This window comes from Zonotrichia albicollis, chromosome W (assembly GCF_047830755.1).
Source record: "Zonotrichia albicollis isolate bZonAlb1 chromosome W, bZonAlb1.hap1, whole genome shotgun sequence".
Classification (NCBI taxonomy): Eukaryota; Metazoa; Chordata; class Aves; order Passeriformes; family Passerellidae; genus Zonotrichia; species Zonotrichia albicollis.
In genome coordinates this window covers 13,679,907-13,705,543 of record NC_133859.1, presented here as the reverse complement: position 1 = coordinate 13,705,543, position 25,637 = coordinate 13,679,907, and the positions used below count along the sequence as shown (strand labels likewise).

The following is a 25,637-nucleotide window of genomic DNA, read 5'->3' as shown; positions in this document are numbered from 1 at the left end:
CTTCATCCCACGACCACCAGAAGGCAGAAAAAGACCCCCTAGCAACCGGAGGAGCACGCGCAGAAGACGGACCACGTCATCCAGGAATCCGGAGAAAAAGGACAATAAAAAGCGAACTTTAAAGGGGGGAGGGGCGCGCCTAAGAGGAGCGGGGTCTCCTTGCCGCCCAGCGCTGAATCTTGCTTATTCTTGCTTGCATAATAATAAAGATAATTGTACGGTTTATAAATTTGTTCGATTCGTTTATCACACTTTTTTCGTTTCACAGGAGAGTGAACGTCTTTTTCCCAATGCCTATGTGCCAGAGCGCCATTATTAATCAAGCAGCATGGTGACAACTGATTGCTGTACACCAATACAAAGTGTTTCAAACCAGAATGTAATTTTTTTTTTGTTTTTTTTTTTACTTTCTCCTGCCCCTTAAAGATAGGCACCATATTTTGTCCCAGTTTAGAGACGAGTTTAGGAGAAAACTCGCTGGAATTAGTGTTTCCTCTAAAGAAAAGGGCTTCAGCAATCCCTTTCTGTCAATGAGAAAATGAATACCAGTGAGTCAAAGTGAAAAAATTCCAACTGTTTATTGACAAAGGGCCCACATGGCAAGGGGAAAAAGAAAGAATAAATGCTAGATATGTAACCGTCAGAACCTTACTTCACATCCTGCCCCCCTCCCCTATCCCTCAGTAGAAGAGAACAAACAATGAAAAAACCCAAAATGCCAGGGGAAGAAACAATCCGGCTAGCCACGTGGCAAAGGGGAACAAAATGGCGCCGGCTTTTTGTCTCAGGGAAGGGAAAAGAAGTTCATGCAACAGCTTGGGCAAAACAGATGGGAACATGTTGAACCTCTGGCATTGGTCTCCTCCTCAGAGCAGGTGAAGGTGGTGGATTTTGGTGTCCTTTCTCTTGTTGATTCAGCTTTTCCCATGGTCTGGGGCTGGGGGGAGTGGCTCCCACGGATCCTGGCCGACCGTCTCCCTATCGATTGTCTGATCTCAGACCAAAAGCAAGCCGAACAGTTCAAGAAAAAACAAAAGCCGCTGAAGGATTGCTGCTGCAGTCTCTTCAAGGCCAGGAAAACGGGAAAAAGAAACTTCTTGCCTAAGCTAACAAAAACCCCAAGTTAGCTAAGCAAAAAAATAATGCCTATCCATAGAGCACCAAGCACGACTGGGTGTGAGGCTTTGAACAGAGCTGCTGCAAGAACTCCCCCAGGGCTCCCGCCCCGCCCCCAAACCCACCTTAAAGTTACAGCAACCATTTCTGGGCATAAAGCAGACAATCAGGAATAGAGTACCATCGTAAAATCACCCCAAGACGGTCTCAGGTACCAATAATTGTACTTTTCTATCCGTAAATATAATTTGAGCCTGCTGTTTATTTAATAGATCTCTTCCCAAAAGAGGAATTGAAAGGAATAAGAAGGAGGTGTCTTTACAAACAAACTGTGGGCCTGATGGTAGATAAGGCCAGAAAGGGAGAGGTGAAAGAAGCAATGGGGGGAACCATAAATTCCATAGGAATTCCACTAATTCACAGACTTACTCAAGACTATGCTACATCTCTGGATTTAGAGAAAAAGATCAGAGACAGAAGGAAAAAGAAAAACATGAGGGGTAGACATTAGAAGGGGATATTAGGTGTTTTAGGAAGTCTGTATCTCTCAAGTACCTCAGCCAATGGGGAAAGAGAGAGGGAAATGCAGCCGGGAAATTAGGATAAAAAAGAGGCTGCATCCTCTAAAAATTTTGAGAGACCCCCATGGGGAATGCCCCATGACTTCTCCCTTTATTCAAATAAAGTTACAGGACTCCTCTGTCTCCTTTTTGGACATAAATCTCTGGTGTTTGTGAATTTTCCTGATATTCTTAGCATCAAATTTTATATTAATACATTAATGTGGGACAAGATACATAAATATATATACCTACATACATATGAATTTTAAAATCCACATCAGGTAAATAAGAAGATGCTTTTACTGAAATATCATTATTAGTAGTATTATAAAGTTTAGAATATTCATTTACTGGAGTTAACATACTTAAAAATATTTAAAATTTTCTTAAATGCTTTTAAACATTATACATAGAAAACTGTTATAAATCTAAACAAAAAATTACTCATTTTTTAAAAAACAAAAAACATTTTAATGCTCTAAAAACTGAGAACTATATTATTCTATTGACTATTACATTTTCATTTTTTAATTTCCTCTTAGTCTTCTGCTTTATGGTGGACTCTACTTAATTCATATTGACAACATATGTGCACAGTTGTAAGCGTGAGCACGTGATCAAAACAGGTGCTGGAGAGGATATTGCATGTGAAACTAAAGGATGGAGAGTGATGCACCCCTCTAACTACCTAATAGACTATTATGGCTTTCCTGGGAGATTTTTCAACATTCCCAGCTATTTATTTAATATGGAGGTGGGAAAGGGTAGGGCAGCTGTGGGAATTTTGAAATATTTTACAAATCCACTATTGTAGCAAGGTGACCCCTGTGGCAGGGAGAAATCATGAGGAGGACTCCATGAATATCAGAAGGCTAATTAATTACTTTATTATACTATATAATTCTATGCTATATTACATTACATCTGAACTGAATCTGCCAAGCACTCAACTGCACACAATTTCGTGACTGTCAGCCGACAGTCCCCACACACACACCGGGATTCAATTGGTCAGTGAATCAAAACACTCACACCAGAATCCAATTACCAATTCCCTTCAGGTAAACAATCTTCCACAATGCATTCCACTTGTGAACAATACAGGCACAGCAAATGAGATAAGAATTGTTTTGATCATTCTTTTCTCTACTTCTCTCAGGTTTAGAGAATGTGAATCCTACAATCCACAAAAAGTAGAACTTAATATTTCCATCCAATTGTGTGCTATCACTCTGGGAGCTACTAAAGGCTATGTTAAAGACAGGCTTTCTAGTACTGGAATTGAAGGCAAACTGGTCTGGGTTTGTGAAAAAGGATGGTAGCGAAAAGCATTGGTTGAATAAAGGCTACAACAACAGGATAGAAAATGCAATATATCGATGCCTTGAAATGATAGAATATTAGGTTCTTACGAGCAAGGGAAGTATGCTACTGTTTTTATCTGTTGTACACATTTTTTATTTCTTCTGCATATAACAGAAGTATTCAAGTATTTTCAGGATTACCGGAATAAAAAAGTTATTAGTGTCTAGTATATTTTTATCCCCCACATTTTAATTGCCATCTTAAGGTGGAGAAGATACTTCTCCCCTTGTGTAAATTATTATATTCCCCCCTTTACCTATGAACCAAAGCCATCTCTTCTAGGAAGAGAATGCAGGGGTAAAATAAAAAGGTGCATTTATCGACTAAAACAATAGGTAGCAAAAGCAAATAAAACACGCATGATCGGGAGCTGCACCCCAGGAATTCCTGGCTCCTCCAGGCGCTCATTCCCATCGTGCAGCGGCGCAGGGAAAAAGCGAAACGACAGAGGAAGTCCGCCATATTTCTACCTCACCACGCCCGCATAGACAAGCCATTGAAAAGCCCGTCCAGCTGGGCTCGCAGTGTTCATGCTCTAGTCTCCACCTGCCTTCTCTTCCTCTCTGGTAGAGCCCTTTCTATTCGTCTTCCCTCTCTTCCTTACTACCAGGGCAGGAACGAGCCGCGACAGCTCTTCAGCAGCAGTTCTCCTCGCGCGAGGAGTGAGCGACCGTGCCTGGAAAAAAGGTTCACCTTAAGGAAGTTCGCCCGCCAGGCGCACGCTGAGTTTGCCGGGCAGCGGCTTTACCCACTTTCGGAGGAGCCGAACTCTCGCTTTAGGACAGAAGGAGCGACAGGGAAGCGTAATTGATGAGGAGGGGAGGGATTAACGGATATTAGCATTTCCGTGGGGGGTGGTTATTTCGGAGGGCGGCGGGGGTGTAGTTTGCGAGGGATATTCGGGTGGTAGTAGCGGTAGCAGAGGCAGAAGTAGTAGTGAGGGGAGGAGGAAGAGGGGTGTTTGTGCTGAGCAGTTTGGCTGGCGAAGAAAGCACTGCTGTCGCCACGGCTGCAGTGGGGGATGTTTTCATGTTGCTTGGTGCATAATTTAGAGGAGGAGCTGGAAGCGGCGACTATTTGAGGCAGGGAACGGGGGGATTTGTGCTGCTGTGGTCCCGCTTTTTCTTTATCTGTGAGTAGCATCGAGGCAGCTCGCTGCACTTGCCCTACAGTGCCCGGGTGGGGACTTCTGGGTAGAGAGCGTCTTGTCCCCCGGGACTGGTGCTCTGGTGGGGTGTGTGTGCGCGCGCGGTTTTAGGGTGGGGGTTGTGTCTGAACCAGTTAGGAAGAATGACTTTGGAGTCCATGATGGCGTGCTGCCTGAGCGAGGAAGCCAAGGAAGCCCGGCGGATCAACGACGAGATCGAGCGGCAGCTGCGCCGGGACAAGCGGGACGCCCGTCGGGAACTGAAACTGCTGCTGCTGGGTGAGTGTGGGCCACCGTCAGCACACACGCCTTAAGCGCCGCTGGGGTGCAGCCCAGACATTGCTGTCCCGGGCCCTGTCCGGCTGGTCCCCCAATACATTATATGGCGTGGTTGGTTCGGTTTTCCTCAGGCGCCTGCCACCTTCACCGCGGGGCGGCCGTGGAGGTGGTGGCAGTGAACCGCTCGTCGTTTCTCCGCTACCGCGTTGTGTGCGCGTGCTCGTGTGCAGGCTTCGCCGAGGCGCTTATAGCTGGGTAAATAACCGTGGTTACTCTGAGTGGGTTTGATATGGTCGGGAACCCGTCCTTCCAAAATGGAAAGGGAAAGGATAGCTGGTCAGTGGAGGGGGTGTTGGGGGAATATCGGCGATGATGTGTATAGGAGAGTGATGGTAAGGAAGCAGATTAATGAAAGAACTTGCAGGGGGGTTGTTTTGCAGATTTCTGGTGCATTGTTCTCTGAGTCTTAGGTTGCTGGGTCACCAGTTGCATTTTTTTTATTGTGATTTTTATTCAGTGAGGCAAAATAGGATAAGGGTCTTATGCCCAGATTGTAGACTGACTTTTAAAGCAAAAGGAGAAAAAAATCATAAAGACCAAGATGTATCCGTGAAGGTGAAAAGTAACCTTAAAGTATACTGGTGGATAGCAGGATCTTTAAGACCTTTGGAATTCACCCACTGTTCCAAGAAGTAAAATCTATAGTTTCATTTATCTTTAATTAAAACAGGTTGTTATTTTAGAGCCACGAGTGTGCAAAGGCAATGTTTGTTTAATAGGAATTTGGCTTGTGTTAAAATAAGCTTTTTAATTTAAAACACATTTGTTTGTATATGAGGTGCTCTACTACACTCTGTAGTTCTTGTAATACGGCTTCTGTTGTAGACTAGCAGGCCTTGAAATATGTCTGCACCAGTATTTGGGTGTATGGGAATGTCCCAAGTGGATGTGGGATGTTTTTGCCAAAGACTTTAGTCTTGGATCAGGTACATGAAAGTAATTATTTATATTGGGGAAATAAACTGCCCTTACACTAAGGTGATTTAAAAGGAACGAATTTAATGCTTGCTTATGAACGTATTACTTTCTACTTTAAATAATACAGCTTGTCTCCTGTATATGGAGAAAGGTATTGGCATCCTTAACTGATGTAGAAAAAGGAGGGGTGGAGACAGAAACAATGCTACCAGTAATAACATTCTGTCTCATTTCGGCCTAATTTTGGGTTGATGGAAGTGTGTGCTGTGGCTATTTCAAGATCCAAAACCAAGATAAAATAGAGGACAGATAGCTTGCATTTCAAAAATGTTATGGATGTTCAAGTATAATTACTTAACTATATGCATTTGCTGTAGGAGAGGCAGTTGATGTTTGACTTGTTACTTGGGTCAAAATTGTTGCTGCATTTCCTGGTCTTGCATTAATGCTAGAGGTTTCTCCCAAGTTTTTAAAAATGCATGAAACTTACTGAATGGTACCAACATATACTGCACAGAGAAGGAATTCAGAGATTTGATTCCCAGTCAGTAGTACAGATCTGGTATTGTTTTATAAGATCCACCCACTGGTAATGGTAAGTGTATGGTAATGGTAGATTAAGCCCTATTTGTGGCATTACTTCTAGAACAAATGAAATAAAGTGTTTTCAGAGCAAATAGACAAGAAGCCATCACTTAGAAGAAAACACTGATTGCCTGTATGAATGTTTTCTTCATATATCACTGTCTGTATAAACTGTGCTTCTGAACGTGTAAGCATGATGTACATGAAACTGAGGTAAATATTCTGCTTCATACTTGATAGCATATCTGCATTTGAGTAGAAATCAGTATAGAAATTTTTCTTGTGTACACATTTTTCGTGTTGTACTTTGTCAATTGCTGTCACATTTGATTGAAAGTGTTTGTGCACATGTAGCTGTTTACAGTTAATATTGTAAAATGCAGTATAGCAGTAAACCACTGTTGAAGTTACAGGGTTGGATAGAGATTCAAGTTTCAATTTATTAAAAAGCCCCAAACAAACCAAAACTCAAAGTTTCTAAAAATTTGTTTTAATTAGTGTATTTTTTTAGGTATCTGACAGTACTTTCAGTCACTCTCCAGCCTAATCATTTGTTCAGTTCTTAAGTTTTTGTTATTTGTTTGGGTAATTCATATGGTTAGAATGGACAAAATAATTTTGAAAATAGGAAAATAATAATTAAAATTAGGAAACTGGGAAATGTCTGTAGCTGTTTGCTATCCATTTTTTAAATTGACTTGACCTTTACTGTGCCGTTAAGTATCTTTAGTCATCAAAACTTAAAGTAACAGTAGTGCTTTATTTTATGTAAATGTAAGGCAAACTTTAAAAAAAAGTGCCAACTTCTCAGTCCCACATTGAAAAGTGTTGTTGGATTTAGAAGCCTAAATGGGTTAAAGGCTCTTGAACATGGAACAAAAGGTATATCCTTTTGATGATAAGGTGAAAACGCAGCTTAAGCTGAGCTCAGTTAACTGACCACATGTGCTTTTTGAACTTGTTGCAAGTGTGAAGTAAAAGGTATTAAATCAAAAGGTTTTAAGGAACAAATGAGCATGTCTATGCCATATTTTTTGATCTCGTTTAAAAATTAGGCATACATACAAATGCACATGTATAGCAAATATAAAGTAAAATTCTGTGTCAGAATGGAGGATATTTTTCCCTCCTTTACTTGTAGAAATTGTAGTGCTTCCTTGCAAAATGAAATATTTCCCTCCCATCTATGTTGGTTACTGTTACTGTGTGACACATTATGCTGTGTGCACCTTTCTTGTGTATTAATGATATGTTTTTACTTTTCATGAGATCAGAGTTTAAAATGTTGAAAGCAATTTCTGGAAAACTTTTTGCATGGTAAGATTATTTTAAATTATTAGTTAAAAAATAAACTCTCTCCATGATTAAACATTAAAATACCACTTTTAGGTGCTGCATTGAACATCATTGTCCTGTTTTAATCTACTGTAAAAAATTAAGCAAAGTCTCTCTTACTATTGTAATTCTAAAAAGTGAAAACTCTAGCACATACACTGAAAATAGTTCAGCTAGCACAAGTTGGTTGCAATGTTTAATGTACTTTGGAGCAAATTCAGTCTTCCACTGATTTGATTTTTATCTCCTGTATTTTTGAAATTCTTCTGTATTCCATTACTACTGAACATTTTGTAAAACCTTATGATTGTTCTCCAGAGCATAAAGTTCTTAGCGTTTATTTGTTTTTTGCCATTGTAAATACGTATGTTGCTATAGTACAAAAAAGTCATGTGTTTTTAGTGTTTTATATGGGTATGCACTGAACAATGTACAGTATTCTGCATGCTTATATTTTAAGCATGTATGTACGTATTTATTGTTAAGTAGCAAGAGGCATGTGATCTAACTTTTCTATGTATATAATTTTGACTGTCATCAGTGGAAGTTTTATCTGGTCTCAGAAAGCAATGTTTGGGCTTAAATGTTAGTTTGTAGCCATAAGCCTTCACTACTGATCATAATATGCCTGTAGACTGTATATATTTGTGTTATGCATTATTTTCTCTTCAGGAGTAGCTAAGAAAATAGTCAGCAATATCTATAAATTTTGGCAAAATTAGGTATTGGAGATTAATCAGTGAAGCAAGGTGTCAAATATGAGTATCTTTTAATTATCTATATGTTACCAAAGAAAACAGGTGGGAAGTAAGCCATTTGAATTTCGCATGAATTTCAACTAGTCTTGAGTGGAAAACTTTGTTTGTTTTCCAAACCTATAGGATATATATATATGTTGTAGAGTTTTATTTGTATACCTGTGGTAGCTGAATGAAAGATTTGTGTACAGAACTCTGTAAATTAGCAGACTTAGACTTCAAAAACCTTGAAGAGGAAGTGGGCCCATCAAGCCAACAATCAATCTTCCTTCTCTGCTGTAATCTGAAATATGTATGCCAATAGTCTCATCTACTTATATAAGTAGATAAACGGATACTACACGTTTTAGGATTTTTTGTACACAATTTAAAAATGCTGGTATTGATTAGCATATCCTAATTGACTATTTTCTTTGCTCTTCATTAAAGCAGAAAATGTAATTATTTTGAAAGAGCGTTGCAACCTTTTCTTATTATCTTGTATTGATCCATACTTATATTTGCACTGAACACTTGCAAATAAGTTTAGGTAATTACAACAGTATGTATTTATGATTAGAAAACAAGCAAATAATATATTATCTTGATGATGTATGTTGAAACTAGATTGGTAAGTATATCTTAATTTGGAGAAGCTGTTTCTAAGGTTATGTAATTTGATTCTGGATGACAAACACTGATCTATCTTATATATATAGACATATACATTCATTTATAAAAATAACTTTTTGAGGAAAACATAAATCATCATATTGATATCTATGTGATATCATGACTTCACATTTTCTGGAAAAGAGCATATTAATTTTTTAATGCGTGATAAATGAATATTTTATTTTCAGCTCTTTTAAAGAAGGAGGAAAATCAAAACAAAATAACCGAGAAGAAGATTCTTTATAATTATCTACTTTAGTTAATGGAAACTAGTTTAGAACCTCAATACTCAAAAAATTCTGACTTAGTTTTGCTCATATGTCAAAAAATCAAGGGACCCAAAATTTGTACTTCCTTTTAAAAACATTATTGAATTTGTATGAGAGGGAAACATGATAAAACAGAGGACTCTCTCGAGAAGGGACTTTGGGGTATATATTGTAATGTTTAGAAATATTTCTGGTTTTAGCTATTTCAAATTGTTTGGTGTGTAAAGGCAGTGGTAATTTAATAAGATACAGTATTTCTTTTGAAGTACTATGACAATCTGCAAAATTAATTCCAGGAAGGGAGAGCATAATAAAGTAGATGTGTGTTTCTTGCTCTGCTGAATGGATTAATACTCAGGAAATGTGTTCTCATACTTGAACAAGATGGCATGCAGCCATTGCTAATAAAATTATGGGACATTTTTCAACATTCAACTGTTATTTGCTCCACTTATTTAAAAAAGTAACTTGCAAGAATCAAGAGCAACAAAGTAAAATAAAAACTGAGGAAGCACTTGAATATTGGAAATACTATGAAGCCATATAAATAGTATTCTTAAAATCAGAGAAGTAAGTGAGCAACAGGCTTTAAGTATTGTCTTAACACTGTGCAAAGAAATAAGATACTGAAGGACACAAGTCTAAGTGATACCACAGTTTGAAAAGTTTTCAAAGTTCCCAGGGAAGTTCTAGGAACAATATATATCTGTAGGTTCTTTTCTTTTTTTTTTTTTATGCTAAATTTGAGAATAGAATAGTTCAATTGGAAGGGGCTTAAAATAATCATCTAGTCCAAATGCCTGACCACTTCAGGGTGGATCAAAAATTAAAGCCTGTTATTAAGGGCATTGTCCAAATGCCTCTTTAACATGGACAGGCTTGGGGCATCGATCAGATCTCTGGGAAGCCTGTTCTGGCGTTTGACCACCCTCTGGCTAAAGAAACACTTCCTAATGTCCAGTCTAAACCTCCCCTGGTGCAACTTTGAACCATTCCCACACATCCTCTCATAGACATTTTGTCCAGAATGATACTAGCACACAGATGGATAAACATGTCATGCAATGGATGAGCACCTGGCTCATGGGTCAGGCACAAAGGGTTATAGTGAATGGGGTAACATCAAGCTGCTGACCCATCACTAGTGGGGTTCCACAGGGCTCCATCTTAAAGGCAGTTCTCTTCAACATCTTCATAAATGACTTGGACGCACGACTGGAAGGGATACTAAGCAAGTTTGCAGATGATACAAAAGTGGGAGGAGCTGTTGACTCCCTTGAAGGCAGGGAGGCCCTGCAGAGAGACCTCAACAAATTAGAAGACTGGGCAGTCACCAACTGCATGAAGTTTAACAACGGAAAGTGCTGGATTCTGTACTGAGGATGGGGCAGCTCTGGATGTATGGACAGACTTGGGAATTAGATGCTGAAGAGCAGTGCTGCAGAAAGGGATCAGGGAGTCCTGGTCAATGGAAAGTTGAATATGAGTCAGCAGTGCCCTGGGGTGCATCAGGCACAGCATCACCAGCCAGTTAAGGAAGGTGATTGTCCAGCTCTGCTCTGCACTGGGGCAGCCTCACCTTAGATATTGTATGCAGTTTTGGTCACCACAATATAAGAAAGCTATAAAGCTACTAGAGAGTGTCCAAAGGAGGGCAATGAAGATGGTGAGGGGAAACCATATGAGGAGCAGCTGAAGTCACTTGGTCTGTTCAGCCTGGAGGAAACTGAGGGAAGACCTCATTGCAGTCTACAGCTTCCTTGTGAGGGGAAGAGGTGTCTTGGTCCCTCTGTGAGCCTCTCAGTAACCCTCGGCCAGTCCCGAGTCAGCAGACACGGGGGGGGGAGGGAGGGTGGTGGCAGCCCCGACACAGCCGACAGCAGGGAGACACTCTCTCGTGCCCCAAGGGTACTGAGGGCACCTAGGCTAGTTGCCTTGGCAGCAGAAGAGACACTAGAGACATCGGTAGAAGATAAAGAGCTGACTCTTAGCAGGGGTTAATCCAAGGTTTTATTCAGGGGCTCAGGGGAGCTCCTGCACCTTAGGGGGCCTCCTGCCGAGAGCACCGGGAGATGTGCCAAGGTTACATTTAAAGGGAGGTGGAAACCAAAAGTAGATAACATTTTACCAACCAATAAGTGACCCTAAGGGAAATATACTGGGGGATAGACATATAGGACAGTGTATGGGGCAAGGCTTGGGGGGCTGACCCCTAGCCTCTGGCTAATCACTTGATGACCTGGACTGAAACTTCTAGATGGAGGGATGGGATGCTGAGTGATTGACAGAGAGCCAGGGTGGCGATTTGGGGATGATCTCATCCCAGGAGAGGGATAACACAGGTGAAGGGAGAGGGGTACAGTTTGGGATAAACCATTTGGGAAAAATATGGGGATACAAAACAAAACTACTTCAAAGTATTACAAAGTATAAAAATGCACTACAACAAAGAGGAAGGGCAGACACTGATCTCTTCTCTGTGATGATCAGTGAAAAGAACCAAGGGAAGGCCCTGAAGTTGTGTCAGGGCATATTTGGGTTGGATGTTAGGAAGAGGTTCTTCACACAGAGAGTGGTTGGGCACTGGAACAGGCTCCCCAGGGAAGTGGTCACAGCACCAAGCATGCCAGAGTTTGATAAGTATTTGGACAACGCTTTTGGTACATGGTATGACTCTTGGGGATGGTCTTGTGCAGGGCTGGGAGTTGGACTTGATTATCCTTGTGGGTCTCATCCAACTCAGCATATTCTGTGATCTTGTCTGGATACCAGGGAGAAGAGATCAGCACTTCCCTCTCCACTTCCCCTCCTCAGGAAGCTTCAGAGAGCCATGAGGTTGCCTCTCAGACTCCATTTGTCCAAACTAGACAAACCGAGAGTCCTCAGCCACTCCTCACAGGACATGCCTTCCAGCCCTTTTACCAGCTTTGTTGCCCTCCTCTAAGGGCACTTCAAGGACTTTCAAATCCTTTTTTAATTGTGGGGTAAAGAAGTGCATGCAGTACTCAAAGTGAGGCCACTCCAATGCTAAATACAGAGAGATAGTCACCTCTATTGACCAGCTGGTTGTGCTGTGTTTGATGCATCCCAGGATGTGTTTTTGCCCTCTTGGCTGCCGGGGTACACTGCTGACTTCAATTGAGCCTGCTGCTGACCTTCACCCCCAGCAGGGCTATTCTCTAGCCACTCTTCTCCCAGTTTATACTCTTAAATTGTTAATCTGAATGTTAATTCTCTGGTCATGTTAGAGAACATTGGATAAGAATTCCTGAAACTACTTCTATCCATGTTTCTGGGTAAATGGGTTTCAGCCAGAAAGACAGAAGTTTTCTGTAGCAGCAAATGCTAACTTATAATGCCAGAAAAACTCAAATGCATGAATGCTGAGAAAGGTGTCAGGTGGTTTTAGGAACCTATCAGGCTTGGGAAACTGAGGATCTAATATGGGACTTTGTTTTTTCTAAACCCTGATATTTGCTTTACTAAGTATTAGGCATGTCACTTCATCTCATAGACCAGGACAATGTTAGCAATAAAAATTCAGTGCTATATCTGGATGGGATGGAGTTAATTTTCCTCATAGTAGTCTGTATCATACTGTGTTTTGGATTTGTGACTAAACCAGTGTGGATACCATCAATGTTTTGGCTATTGCTGAGCAGTGCTTTCACAGTGCTAAGATTTTATCCTTTTTTTCCCCACTCTGCCCCCTCCCCCTCCCTTCCCCCATCCCTGATCTCAAGTCATTAAGGGGGGTGGGGGGGCTGGTAGGATGTGCTCAGCAACAAAAGATCTGGGAAATAAGGAGGAAAGAGAAATGCCATTTATCTTCCTAAATAGCATTGTACATGCTGAGGCTCAAAAAGTGTCAAAACAGCCTCATTTTGCTTTACTTAAATGAGTAGCTTTTTCTTCACCTGTTAAACGATCCTTATCTTGATAGACAATGGCAAAAAATGCACTCTTGAGCTAAAAACTCTTACAGATCAACATGCTTGCACAATTCTTGGTATGTTATAAAAAATAACTTTCCCCTGTGAAACATTGTCCTGTTCTTACCTTGAATTTCTCCAGGATTTGCTTCTAGTCACTTGTTATATTTTGACCTTTGATATTAGATATATGACCCATGGGCCCTTAGAAACTGAGACCAAGATAGTAATTAATCTTTGTATCGATTATGAAGCTAAATTAATTGATTTCCTAATGCTAATTGTAGGGTGAATTTTTGAGTCCTTTAATCATTCTTATAATTCTCATCCTTTCCAACATCACTTCTAAATTACAGACTATGAGAAATGAGCACTGAGATGTATACATTCTTTGCTACAAGGGCAGAAGTAAAATTTTTCTTGTGATAGTTGAGATGCCACTGTTGAGATTTGTACAAGGAAAACAATGACCTTTTTAGTTATGGCATCAAACTATTCATCTTTAAATGGCTATGTACCATAACTAAAATATTCTTCAAAACAATTGCATTTCAGGGTGGGTTGATTGACCATTTGCAACCTGCTTTCCCTATTCCTATATAGTTAACCTTATATTTACCTGTATTCAGAAGCACAGTCTCTGCCTGTTCCTGGTTTACGGGTTATTCATCATCATATCCTCTTTGTAATTTACCAGTTCACAGCTTTTGTATCACCTACAGATATTGTCAGTAGTAAGTTAAGAGGTATTTTTTTAATCTCATGGGAAAAGATATTTAAGTTTCTTATCAGAATAGGGATATCACTGGGATCCTGTTAGAAACAAAGCTGCCTGAGGACTTTCTCTTATGTAATTTAATACTTTCTGCTTAAAGAAGGAATGTGTGCTGTTTGTTTGTTGTATGATACCAAATCAGTTGCTTAGCAGAAGCCTAGTTCCTCAAAACTGCTGCATTTATGAACCAAACCACTAGAACTGTTGTAACTGCTTAACTCTTGGTATGCAATCTCTCCCACGTCCCATTCTCATCCTTGGGGTTTTGGGGGTTTTTAGTGATATTTCAAGATTTATGACAGAAGGGCTTCTTGATCAGTTATCCTTTTGATAAGAGGTGTCCTGACTTACTGAGTAACGATAATGTTCTAACTTTAGTAACTGCTCTGTAACATCTTCAGTAACTGCTGTAGTGGAAACTCTTTCGGCGTCACTTTAAATATGATCTGTGTTTCCCTAAAACAAAAACAGAAATATTTGCAAACTGTATGTGGATCTTTTGGTGTTAATATGAAGAACCATATCCATTTAATAGAGGACCAATGCAGTTTTAAGTTTTTAGTTTTTGGTTGGGTTTTTTTTTGCATGAAAATATGAAGTTTAGAAAACAACAAAAAAAAGCCCTTCCCCAGTCTTTGGAACCCTTTAGTTATTCATTTGACTTCTCTTCCCCCCTCCCTCCCCCTTAACAATTTTTAATACTTCTGAAGGTTTTAACTTGCCTATTTCAACTTTCTCTTTACATCCCCTCTTATCCAAATTACTTTTACTGTTTTTCATGCTTTCTTGTTTTGTGGAATTGAGGCTGTCTAGGTATTTAATGAAATGTTATGAAATGTCTCTTAGCTGTTCCCATTTTAAATTTAATTGCAGCTGTTCTCACTCCTAATTCTGTCAGGTTTTGTTCAAGTATCTCTCATGAAACATGAAGTATTTGTACTACTAGTTTTGGACTTTTTTTGCTTGCATATAATAAATGTAATCAAGTCATAATAACACCCTCTAAAAATTACTTTTTACTTCAGTTCTGCCGCAAGTTCTTTTTCTTCATATGATATGATGTATTTCTGTATGGTGCTTTTCTGTGTTAGAAAATCATCATTTCTGAAATACAGACATTCCAATGTCATTTGACTGGGACTTGTAGTATCAATTATGTTGCCCTGGGAGACTCTTACCTCCTTCTGTTTTCATTAAACTGTTTAAAGAACCCCACTCAGTTGTTTGTCAAATCACCTGTGACATGGTCATCTGACATGGTTCTAGCTTTTGTGTCAATTCTTTCTATTAGATTTTAAAGTGAAAACCGTAAAGATTGCTGTCTAGAAGCCAGTTTTGAAGCACAGAAATGTTAATCACTGCACTTTGACTCATGTAAATCTTTGCTTCGATTATATCTCCCTGTTTAAATTTAATTTGTATATTAGCAAGCTTTTGGATTTACCACCTATGCATCTAGCATTTTTGTAGACAGTTAAATTTCCTCTTTTAATTTGATGCTTTGTTCAATTTTAATCTTATTTTTATTTTTTTTCTGCTAAATAAGTACACTATTGTTTTCCCTCTCATCCTTCTCTTTCAGTAGTGAAATAATACTCTGGCCTCTTTGTCCAGTCTGTCTTTCTGAATGTTTTTAATTTTAACAATGGGAACTATCCAAATTCTGCAACTCTATCTTCCACATACATCCAGTGATGCTCTATCATATATTCTTTACCTGTCCAGGAATTTACCTTTAGGTGACCTGGTGGGGTTTTTTTTCTCCTGGTATGTAACAAAATTGTCATTTAAATTTGATGCCAAGCTAATAAATGTAGAATGTTTAGATATTTATTATTTGGAATAATTGCAATTATTTGTTTATTGGCAAAACTGAAGTATCATCAGTGGATATTCACAGATGACATGTTCACATATGTTCACTTTTGCTGTCATTGTCTGTGTTAAGCAAGTTCCTTCATCTGTTGTCAGGGACTTACATCCAAATAGAGTGCACATTAATGAAATAGCTATCCCAGCCATATGCACCTACCCCTTGGGATACCTGCAGACTTCTCTTATGTACTGTATGTGCTGTGTTCATGGCTTGTCTACCTCATGAGTACAATATGACTATAAATTAATGTCTGTGAAAGGAGCAATGCTTGGTGAATGTTGGCAGTAGCTGTTTAGCATGTCTGTGAAATATGAAAAAAGTGTTGTTACACCTTGAGAAACAATGACTTTAGAGGACTATTAGAAGGCCTTCTGCAATTTCTGCAAAGGGTCCAAGTTTGTCCTTAACAGCTGTGTGGCTCTTGTTCTCCTGAAGGAATTGAATGCTCCAGGACTTAACTGCAAGTGGAAGCGTCTGGGATGCTTACTGTTTAAGAAAAGTTCAGACCCTAGGTTCTGAATTTATTAAAATTTATTACAGGTTGAGCTGAGTGCCTCCAGACAGACCCTAAACAAAGAAATCCCTGTGCCTTTATACCTTCACAGTCTGTGCACCTGATCTTCACATGCTCTTGTGCCTTGCACACACCTCTTGGTCCAATGGTGATTTGTGGTCTGGGGTCTTGTAACACCTCACTGATTTTATCCACACGGGCCGTGCCAACTTTAGTAGTCCCACATCTGTGCTCATCCAGCTCCACAATATCTTTGGGACTTTTCTCAATTCTGAGGGTATTCCAAAATAATTTCTGGTTATACCTTCTTACATTTTTTCTTTTATCACATTCATTCCCATAACAATTAAATCTATTCCTTCTGGTGCCAACCTTATTTCTATATCCAAAGCCTGCAACAGATCCCTTCCCAAGAGACATACTGGTGAGTCCTCAGCTATTACATTTTCCCCATACGCTCTTATTTCCAATCTTTTGTTTCTATCCTGAAATTTTTTTTGCCGACACTGTCACCAATAAATTCCCTTCCTGTTCCTTTATCTTTCTTTTCACCTTCCATTCTTCCACCTTTTACCTTTCTTCCCTTCCATCGTATACAAACATGGCTACACTCAATATTTTTTTACATGTTTACACTTTCACCATACTAGATTTCACAGAATCACAGAATCACTAGGTTGGAAGAGACCTTTAAGATCATCGAGTCTAACCCATGCCCTAACACCGTCTCGACTAAATCATGGCACTGAGTGCCACATCCAATCTCACAAAAGCTGAAAATAAAGCACATAAGCCTTTATATATACATTTAAACTTGAAACAGCTCTAAACAGCATCCTCCCTTAGCCTTGGCATTTTACTTCCCCAAGCTGTTAATTCTCCTGAGGACCACAGATAATGGTTGTAAAATGCTAACACTGGGGCACTACTTGGCAGAACCCTACGTTGCATAGCAGCGGGATTTGGCACCATGTGCAGGAACGTAGGATACAACTCTGCATTTTGCAGCAGCGGGGAGGTAGGAGCAGGAGCAAGTGAAGGGACAGTGAGCAAAGTGACAGAAGGAGATAAAGCAGCTGCAGTTTGCCAAGGTAGGGGGTAGAAGAAAAAGCAAGCAGAGTGGGTGAAACAGCCGCAGCAGCTGCAGTGTAGGGAGGAACATCCTCCCCCATTTCAGATACTAGTTCTGTGATTGCAATCATCATTTGCTTTCTGACTTTGTTTTAGGTTTTCTCCTTGCATAAGCCAAATTATCCCATATAAAGAAATAACACATATGATTAGAATGATGATTTTCTAAAGATATTCCTAAAGATGTTTGATGGTTTTGATCAAATGTGTACCTCAACCTGGCCAGGTTTTCTATGGATTTATCCTTGTTTTTGTAGTGACAGATGGGCATTCCTCCTGATGCAATTCTATAGCATACTTTTTCAACAGTTCTTTTGTTCCAGACTTTTGTTTTTGTTTTGTTTTATTTGTTTCTTCAATTCTGGAGGATTTCAGCCAAGGGCATCCCCTTCTCTACTCTGGCCATATTCCCCAGTTTTACCTTGTTTCAGAGCTCTAACCCCAAATTTTCTTTTTACCTAATTTCAGTGACTTGAACTCCAAATTTCTTTTTTACCAAGATACAGGTACCATTTTTCAGAGGACTTAAAACTCTCTTCGACAAACTCCTTGTCATCTCTTCTAGAGTAAGGCTGGACTCAAACCTGCCTCCTTGGAATGCTGAATTTGAACCTGCATCCCACTTGCCTCTGTGTCAGAATTTAAACTCATTCTAGAGAGAAAGCTTCCACTGCAAAGAGCCCACATGAACTCACCTGTCTGCCAGCAGTATGGATATTTGGAGTCGGGCGGATCCAGAGGCAAGACCTAGGATCCCATCTGAGTTGCTGTTTGTTTAAGAAAAGTTCAGACCCTGGCTTCTGAGGCAGAGTTGGTTTATTTCAGCTTGAGCTGGTGGCTCCAGAGAGGGACCCCGAACAAAGAATCCTGTGCCTTCATACCCTCACAGTCTGTGCACCTGATCTTCACATGCTCTTCGCGTGCCCCAGGCGTGCCTCTTGATCCAATGGTGATTTGTGGTCTGGGTCTTCCAATACTTCATTGGATTCTTTCTTCATGTCCACCTGGGCAGGCCATTAACTGCTCTTATCTTCCAGCTTGGGCCAGCCTTGGGGCCCTCTAGGGTCTCAACCCTTCTCTGAAGGTATCCAATCTTCCTCTGTTTTCTCCCCTGCTTAGCAATTCATGCTGACTGAGTTCTTTTAGAGTTCACCTCTGCTAAGTTTTGAGCAGAGCCTACTCATGCTAAGCTGTAAGTTACAATTAAGCTTAAACTTACCCAATTAATTTCTAATATTCTATAAGTAATTTTTTAAAGTAAATTTATAATCCCCAGCACTTACAGTACATCTTCTCTCTTTGATCATAGTCTAGCTTTTGGACATGGCCAGACAATCTCACCAAGATGAGGATTTGGAGCCTGTGGGACTATGTTGTCCTACGTGCTTGTGGTGACTAGCAGGTTATGTATAATTTTCAGATGTGAATAAACATAGCTGAAGCATGGTTGGGATTTGACTCCTGCTCTCCAGCGCTGACACATGCAGTCTGAGCTCTTGTACTCCCTGAAAATGAGTTTCCTTGTGTAGTAGAACTTTTAAACCCCTGACTCGTTCTGCTTGGTGGGCAGGGATTTTGAGGCTAGTGAGTTCACAGTGAGCATGCTGCAGCATCATCTTGCAGATGTGTATGAGCTATGTTACCAGTTCACCCAGACATTTAATTAGTGTGGCTGGAATCTTACTATGCTGTTCCTCACCTATCAGTTCCTTGTGTGCCTAGGGATTTATAAAATATTATTTTGCAGACACTCCTGGGCCGCTATGACTGGCTGCTTGAGGAAAATCTGTGAAAACCTTAGTTCTGCAGTTTTCAGGACTTCCAGCAGTAGTAGGCCAGCAGACTTCTCAGGGAATAGCACCCTCTGCTAGTAGTCTTTCATGTGGGGTAGACAGCAGGATATCTTGTTACTTTGGATTACGGGCTCCAATAGATAGCCTAGGTCTGTGTTTCAACTGAGCTCTGAACATCTACAGGATTGAAGCAGAATGCAGCTTCAAGTAGTTGACTGTAAGCCAAGAGGCATTAAGAATTAACCTGGTGTAATAAACCCCAGTGTGGTCAACTTCATACCACACCAGTACCAACATCTCCTGATAAATAAGGTTTGATCATTATAAAAAACTCAGCTTTTCTGCCCAGTGCTCAGAGGTTCAGTCTACTGCCAGCAAATTCCCTTTGCACACAAAACAAAGCCTTTAAGTAACTATATTGGGTTTCCATGGACAGGTTTTGGTAATGGGAAGGCTATTGGGGTGGTTTCTGTGAGAAGCTACTGGAAGCTTCCTCCATGGCTGGCAGAGCCAATGCCAGGTGGCTTCAAGATGGACATGCCACTCACCAAGGCCGGGCCAATCAGAAATGGCGGTAAATACATCTGTGATAATATATTTGAGACGAAGAAAAAACCAAACAAGGTATTGCCCAGATGTAATTGCAGCCAGTGAAGAGCAGGATGAGAATATGTGAGAGGAACAGCTATGCAGACACCAAGGTCAGTGGAGAAGGAAAGGCAAGAGGTGCTCCAGGCACTGGAGCTGGGATTCCTCTGCAGCCCATGGTGAAGACCATGGTGAAGCAGGCTGTCCCTCTGCAGCCCATGGAGGACCACAGGAATGCAAAGATTCACCTGCAGCCCCTGGAGGAGACCCACACCAGAGCAGGTGGATGCCTGAGAGGAGGCTGTGACCCCGTGGGAGGCCCACGGTGGAGCAGGCTCCTGGCAGGGACCTGCAGACCCATGGAGAGAGGAGCCTAGGCTGGAGCAGGTTTCCTGGTAGGGCTTGCGACCCTGTGGAGGACCCACAGTGGAGCAGGCTGTGCCTGAAGGATTGCACCCCAGGGAAGAGTGACCCACATTGCAGCAGTTTGTGGAGAACTGTTGCCTATGGGACAGACTCGCCTTGGAGAAGTTCATGGAGAACTATCTCCTGTGGGAGGGACCCCATGCTGGAGCAGGGGAAGGACTCCTCTCCCTGAGCAGTAGCAGAAAGATGAACTGACTGTAACCCCCATTCCCCATCTCCCTGTGCTGCTGAGGGGGAAGAGGCAGAGCTGGGAATGAGGGAGGGGTGGGGGGAAGGTGTTTTTAAGGTCTTATTTTACTTCTCATTATCTTGCTCTGATTTTGTTGAATAAATTCAATTATTATCTCTAATTCTAGTCTGTTTTGCCCATGATGGTAAACAATGAGTAATCTGTCCTTGTCTTTATCTCAGCTCATGAGCACTTCATTATATTTTCTCTCCCCTGTCCAGCTGTGGAGGGGGATGATAGGCTTTGGTGGGTCCCTGGCATCCAGGCAGGGTCAACCCACTACAGTCTTTTTGGTGCTGTGACTCAGATAATGATTTTGAGATAAGGATAGTAATTGGGAGAGGTAAAGGGGAAAACAAGTACTGAACAATGTTAGAGAATAGAATGATCATGGGAAATTAACATTCTCATCTCTTTCCTTCCCAACACTTACTAATGTAAGCGTGCTATAAAGTCAGATCTTGCAAAGGCCAAGATCTACCTGTAGGTTCCTTTTTAAATGTAAAACTGCTTTTCGGTGCCCTTGTGATAACTAGGCAGTGAAATCCTTGAAGACAGTTAGACCTTGACAAATAGGAGATTTTTAGCCTTGAATTAATCATTCTTGGCTCTTAGCAATTATTTTCTAAAAAGGGCAAGCAGACTTTGGATTTTTCCTATTAATCCCTCCTAGTGTTCCTCCATTATCGGAAGAGGCAGGGGAAAGGGCACATTGTGCGAACAGAAGCCACCCCTGTAGAACCCTGCTACTAAAATCTTGCCACACAAACCCAGTACATCTAGAAATAAGATTTAGGCTTGCATTTGTAAATTAAGGTTTTCCTTCCTGCCATTCTCCTTTTTAATTGCCTTACTAATGATTACTCTTTCTGGAGATTGTAGGTCAGGATCTTTCTCACTGTTTTCCAATTTGGATGATGATTCTGTGATTTAATTGAAGAGATTAAATCTATAGGAAGATGACTTGAAACCAGACAGGAAATAATTAATTCCCTTATCATTTTCTCTCAGAGTAGAGGAGAGAAAATTATTCTCTCTGAGTGGTTTTTAAATTAAAAACCTCACTGGCCAATTGATATTGCAAATTCAAGCTTTTAATGATTTCACAAAATCTTGTTCTGAAATTGGGCAGACTTAAAAGTCTGTCAGCAAGCAAGGTAGATTTGTTTTCTAATAATGCAGACTATTGCAATTGTATATTGTGACAGAAATGTCACCTAAGAGTGTTTCTTCTTAAGCTAACAGTATCTCTGCAATGATAAGTATCATGGACCTTATTTACCTCCCAGTAATCTCACTGAAATTATAGTTCTTCAGAAAAATGCTGGAAATGACACTAGATTTTGTTCCTGGATAAATTAATGAATCCACACTCACCATTATTTCTCAAATAAAACACTGATTCAGGCTGATCTAGATTTTGGCTGTTGGGGTTTTTGTTGGTTGGGGTTTATTGGTTGATCTCTCCCCCATTTGCTTTATAGTGTGTTTATGTTGTAAATCACCAGATATTTGGACAAACATTTCTATTTGTCTTTAAACCATTTAGTGACTATGACCTGGATCCTGCTGAATGATTTGGTTTCTAAATGATCAGGAATTTGCTTTTAAGTGAGCACTATGAATAAGTATTTTCATATAATAACTTTTGTGTTTGGAAAAGTATCATACTGATGCTAAATATTCAAGTTGGGGGAGTAGAGAGAATATATTACTCTTGTAGATGATACTGTTATTACCCAATTTATAGGCTGATATGGAAAAGAGACAAAGGTACCAAAGCAGTAGCTTTTACTAACTTATGTTGCACTAGAAATGTTTGCTGGGAATAGTAAGATTTTTGTGTTACCCAGACATAAATGCTTGAACTAAGCTTCATGTTTTAATATATTGGGGAACTTGTCATAATTCCATTAAAAAATACTATTTATAGGACTTGCTTGGAAGATGGAACAAATAATATAGAGATTTTTGCAAACTAGTTTGCATGAATAAAACAGAAGAGTAATCCAGAAAATATTGCTCATAAATATTTCATAAATTTAGAAATGTTCATGAAGAATTAGACAAACAGTTTTGTTTGAAATAAGTTGCAATAGTTCAGAAATTGAAAGTAACAAAAATCAAGAAAACAAAATATAACAAACATAGCTATTAAAAAGTGACGGGAAAAAGAAAATTTACAGTAGTTTTCAAAAATGCAGGTGGCAAAAATGCCTTTATTCCACTCGTGGCATTGTGTGGCTGTGTTGAAAAGAACCTAGTTAATCAGCAAATTACTCTTTCAGTGCACTGTTAGCCTATGTTAAGGAAACTTCCCAGTCTGACCATTCAGGAGCCACTCTGGCAGTCGCACTCCTGTTATAAATTATCAAATCGGCAGCCAAATTTATAGTTAAAATTTAACAGAGATTTATTAGATCGTTAACAAAAAAATAGAATTTTGAAAAAAAAACACCACAGCCAAGATAGCGTCAGCCCCGGGTGCAGGCGCTGGGTGAACCAGGATCCGGCTGACAAAGTGACACCGACTGACAAAGTGACAGCATTTCCCCAGTGGTTCACCCCGAATGCTTCAAGCAGCTAACTTATATACAGTTTATTCTGCCTGAGGCAGGGATGACCGAACGTTTCTTTGTGTCTCTTCACATGTAGAGCTGGATCCATACATGTGCAGGAATAGACAAAGGTAGGTCCAGGGGTCCAGACGAATGTCTGAGCACCTCAGCGGAGTCTGCATTCCTATGCAGTAGAATGTAGTAGTAGTTTGCATGCATCAAACCTACTAGTTCTGCTCCTTGTGAGCTCATCCTTGCTGGGAGTTTTTGTGCTTCTGTCACCTGCTCCTGGCTCACGACAACACACTTAGCCCGTCACTACCCTTGTAGGTAGTAGGATGGGCCATCTGCAAATAGAACTGTATCTGGGTTATGTGAGGGAACATCAGTTAAATCAGTCCATGGTTTACTTGGTATATGTATAATTTGCTCACTGGTGATGTTTTCCATCATCAGGTAGAGGCACTAGGCTTGCTGGATTCAAGGTGTTATATCTTTTTAAGATTCCATTATCTGCTATTAGGAAGATCAGTTCATATCTGTGTGCCTGTTGTGGCATCAAAGCTTGGGTCACACACTGTCTCACCAGTATTTTCGCCTCATGTGGTGTCATTTTCCACCTATTCTTTCCAGATCTATTCTCTTGATTCAAAGAAAATCACTTGACAGCCTAAACTGTTAAGAAAGCATTTCTTTACTCAATGTCAAGAACATGCTAGGGGTGTCCTTTCCATAAGCACGCGTTCTCAAGCACTGTTCCCTCAGGTTTATTTACATTGTAATATTCAAAAATTCCTCAAACCATGCCTAAAGTCTGTCTTCCTTTGTTACGTAATAGGTATGTACTTTAATATTTCTTGGATTTCTTGGATTTTTAGTCCTTTGTGTTCTCCTGGAACAAGATAGTCACCTATTGTCCACTGTTTGGAACTGCATCCCCCTTTTTTAGGTTTCAGGGTGTTTTATTTGATTCCAGAGTCTTCCTCATAATGTTTTCTGTTTGAACTTATAGACTTGCGCACATGTCAAATTCCTCTTGTGCTGAGTTGTGCAGTTCTTATCTGGTAACATAAGACTCATACAATTAAATTAAACTCAGTGTCTCGGTTTGGAAAGACAGGAGTCTGCTAAGGAAGGCAGGAGCATCCTCTGAAATGGAGAATGTAAACCCTTCCCCACCCCTCCGAATTGCTGTAAATTTTAAATTAAGCGGCTCTCAGGCAAAAAATATGGGAGCAGGAAATAACAGTTTTTTACTAGGGAAAATAAAAAAAGGATAAAATAAACAATGCAGTACACTAGAACAACACTGACAGAGTCAGAAACCCAACCTGACACCCTGTGGGTCAGGGTGTTGGTGGCAGTCCAATTGGAAATGTGCCTGCAGTCCTCCTGAAGTATCAGGTGTGGTTCTGTTGGAGCAAGGAGGACCTGTAGAGGAAGGTGTATTCCTTCTCTGAAGATCCAGTGGAAGAAGAGACAGCTGCTGTTCCTCTGGGGAATCCTGTGGAGAAAGTCGTGCCGGTGTTTAAAAAACTTATGGATAATATTTGGGTAGCAATGCTTGGCTCCTCCCTCTGGGCGGAGCATCTCACAATGGGATGTTATAGTTCTTATCAGTCATGCAGTGACACTCAATAGTCTGTTATCAGCAGATGTCCCCTCCAGAGGGAGGTGTGAATGTGGTCACTCAAAGAGAGAGATAAAGCAAACTGCCCACTTGACAAAGGTAATCTGCCATACAGATGGTAATCGAAAACAACTTGCATTGCAATCTTCAACACTCAGCAAGGCAAAAGTTAAGGCTTTCATCTAGACAGGTTTTGACTTATTTAGTGCTCTGAAGGTCTTAGGTCATTGTGATCAAGCCACAGCTGGCAAGGTTTGCTCATCTTCTGAGCCCCATGCTATCAATATTCCAGTATGAGCTAATAGCAATTAAAACAAAGCTACGAATGTTGGTTATATGGTAAAACCAAACTATAGATTAAAAGTTACAAAGTTTAAGCAAAATTAAGTAAAGCTAAATTATAAAATGAAAGTTGCAATGTTTTAGGCAAACTACAAAAACAAGTAAAACAAACTACCGAATTAGGCAAAAATACAGGGTTCTTTGCTTAAGTCTGTTGTTGTTTTCCCAAAATAAAGCCTAAATATTTAACTTTCTTTTGACCCAGCTGAAATTTGGATGGAGATGCATGGTGTCCTCTTTTCACTAGGGCAACAAATAAATTTATAGTGTAATATAAAGGCATTCTCATCACTACTTGCTAATAACAAATCATCTACACACTATAGAAAACCTGATTTGCATTATGATTTCAAACCCTTTAAATCAACCTCCAATATTCATGGAAAAAATGGTAGTGGATCCAAAAAATCCTTGGGAAAAGCATGTCCAAGTTAGTTGCTGTCTTTTCCAAGGCAAGGAAAATGAAGGTTAATTTTTTTCATCTAATGGAATACTTCAAAATGCATTGGGCTAAGTATTGGTTTGTCTGCTTCTGGATAGTCTTCTTGTCTTCTAGGGGAATAGAATCCTGCCTCCCTTTGTTTTAATACATAGGGTCTGTGTTGAGACCAACAGTTCCCCATCTGTACTGGTCCCTGCCACACTGGCATATGTTTCTTAAAATATCTTCTGATGTTGGGGGCTGCCTGGTCTACAAAGACACTAACAGCAAGTGTGTCATTAAAGTTTTGTGATGGTCATTGCCCTGCTGAGCAAACAGACCAGGTTGTAGCTGGCCAATTTTCCTGGCACAA

The 25,637-nt window shown here is 40.2% G+C and overlaps 1 protein-coding gene across 4 annotated transcripts in view; it reads left to right on the top strand.

Annotated features, from left to right (window-relative positions):
- The first annotated feature begins 3,469 nt into the window (after nucleotides 1-3,469).
- Nucleotides 3,470-25,637, top strand: part of LOC141726965 (guanine nucleotide-binding protein G(q) subunit alpha) — a 274,925-nt gene continuing 252,757 nt past the window's right edge. For 3 of the 4 annotated variants that reach the window (XM_074532108.1, XM_074532111.1, XM_074532110.1), the window contains exon 1: nucleotides 3,488-4,470. In XM_074532108.1, the coding sequence (XP_074388209.1) occupies nucleotides 4,335-4,470 (136 nt within the window). In that variant the 5' untranslated portion in view covers nucleotides 3,488-4,334. Of the gene's footprint in view, nucleotides 4,471-25,637 lie in introns of all 4 variants that reach the window. The other variant, XM_074532113.1, reaches the window with a different exon arrangement.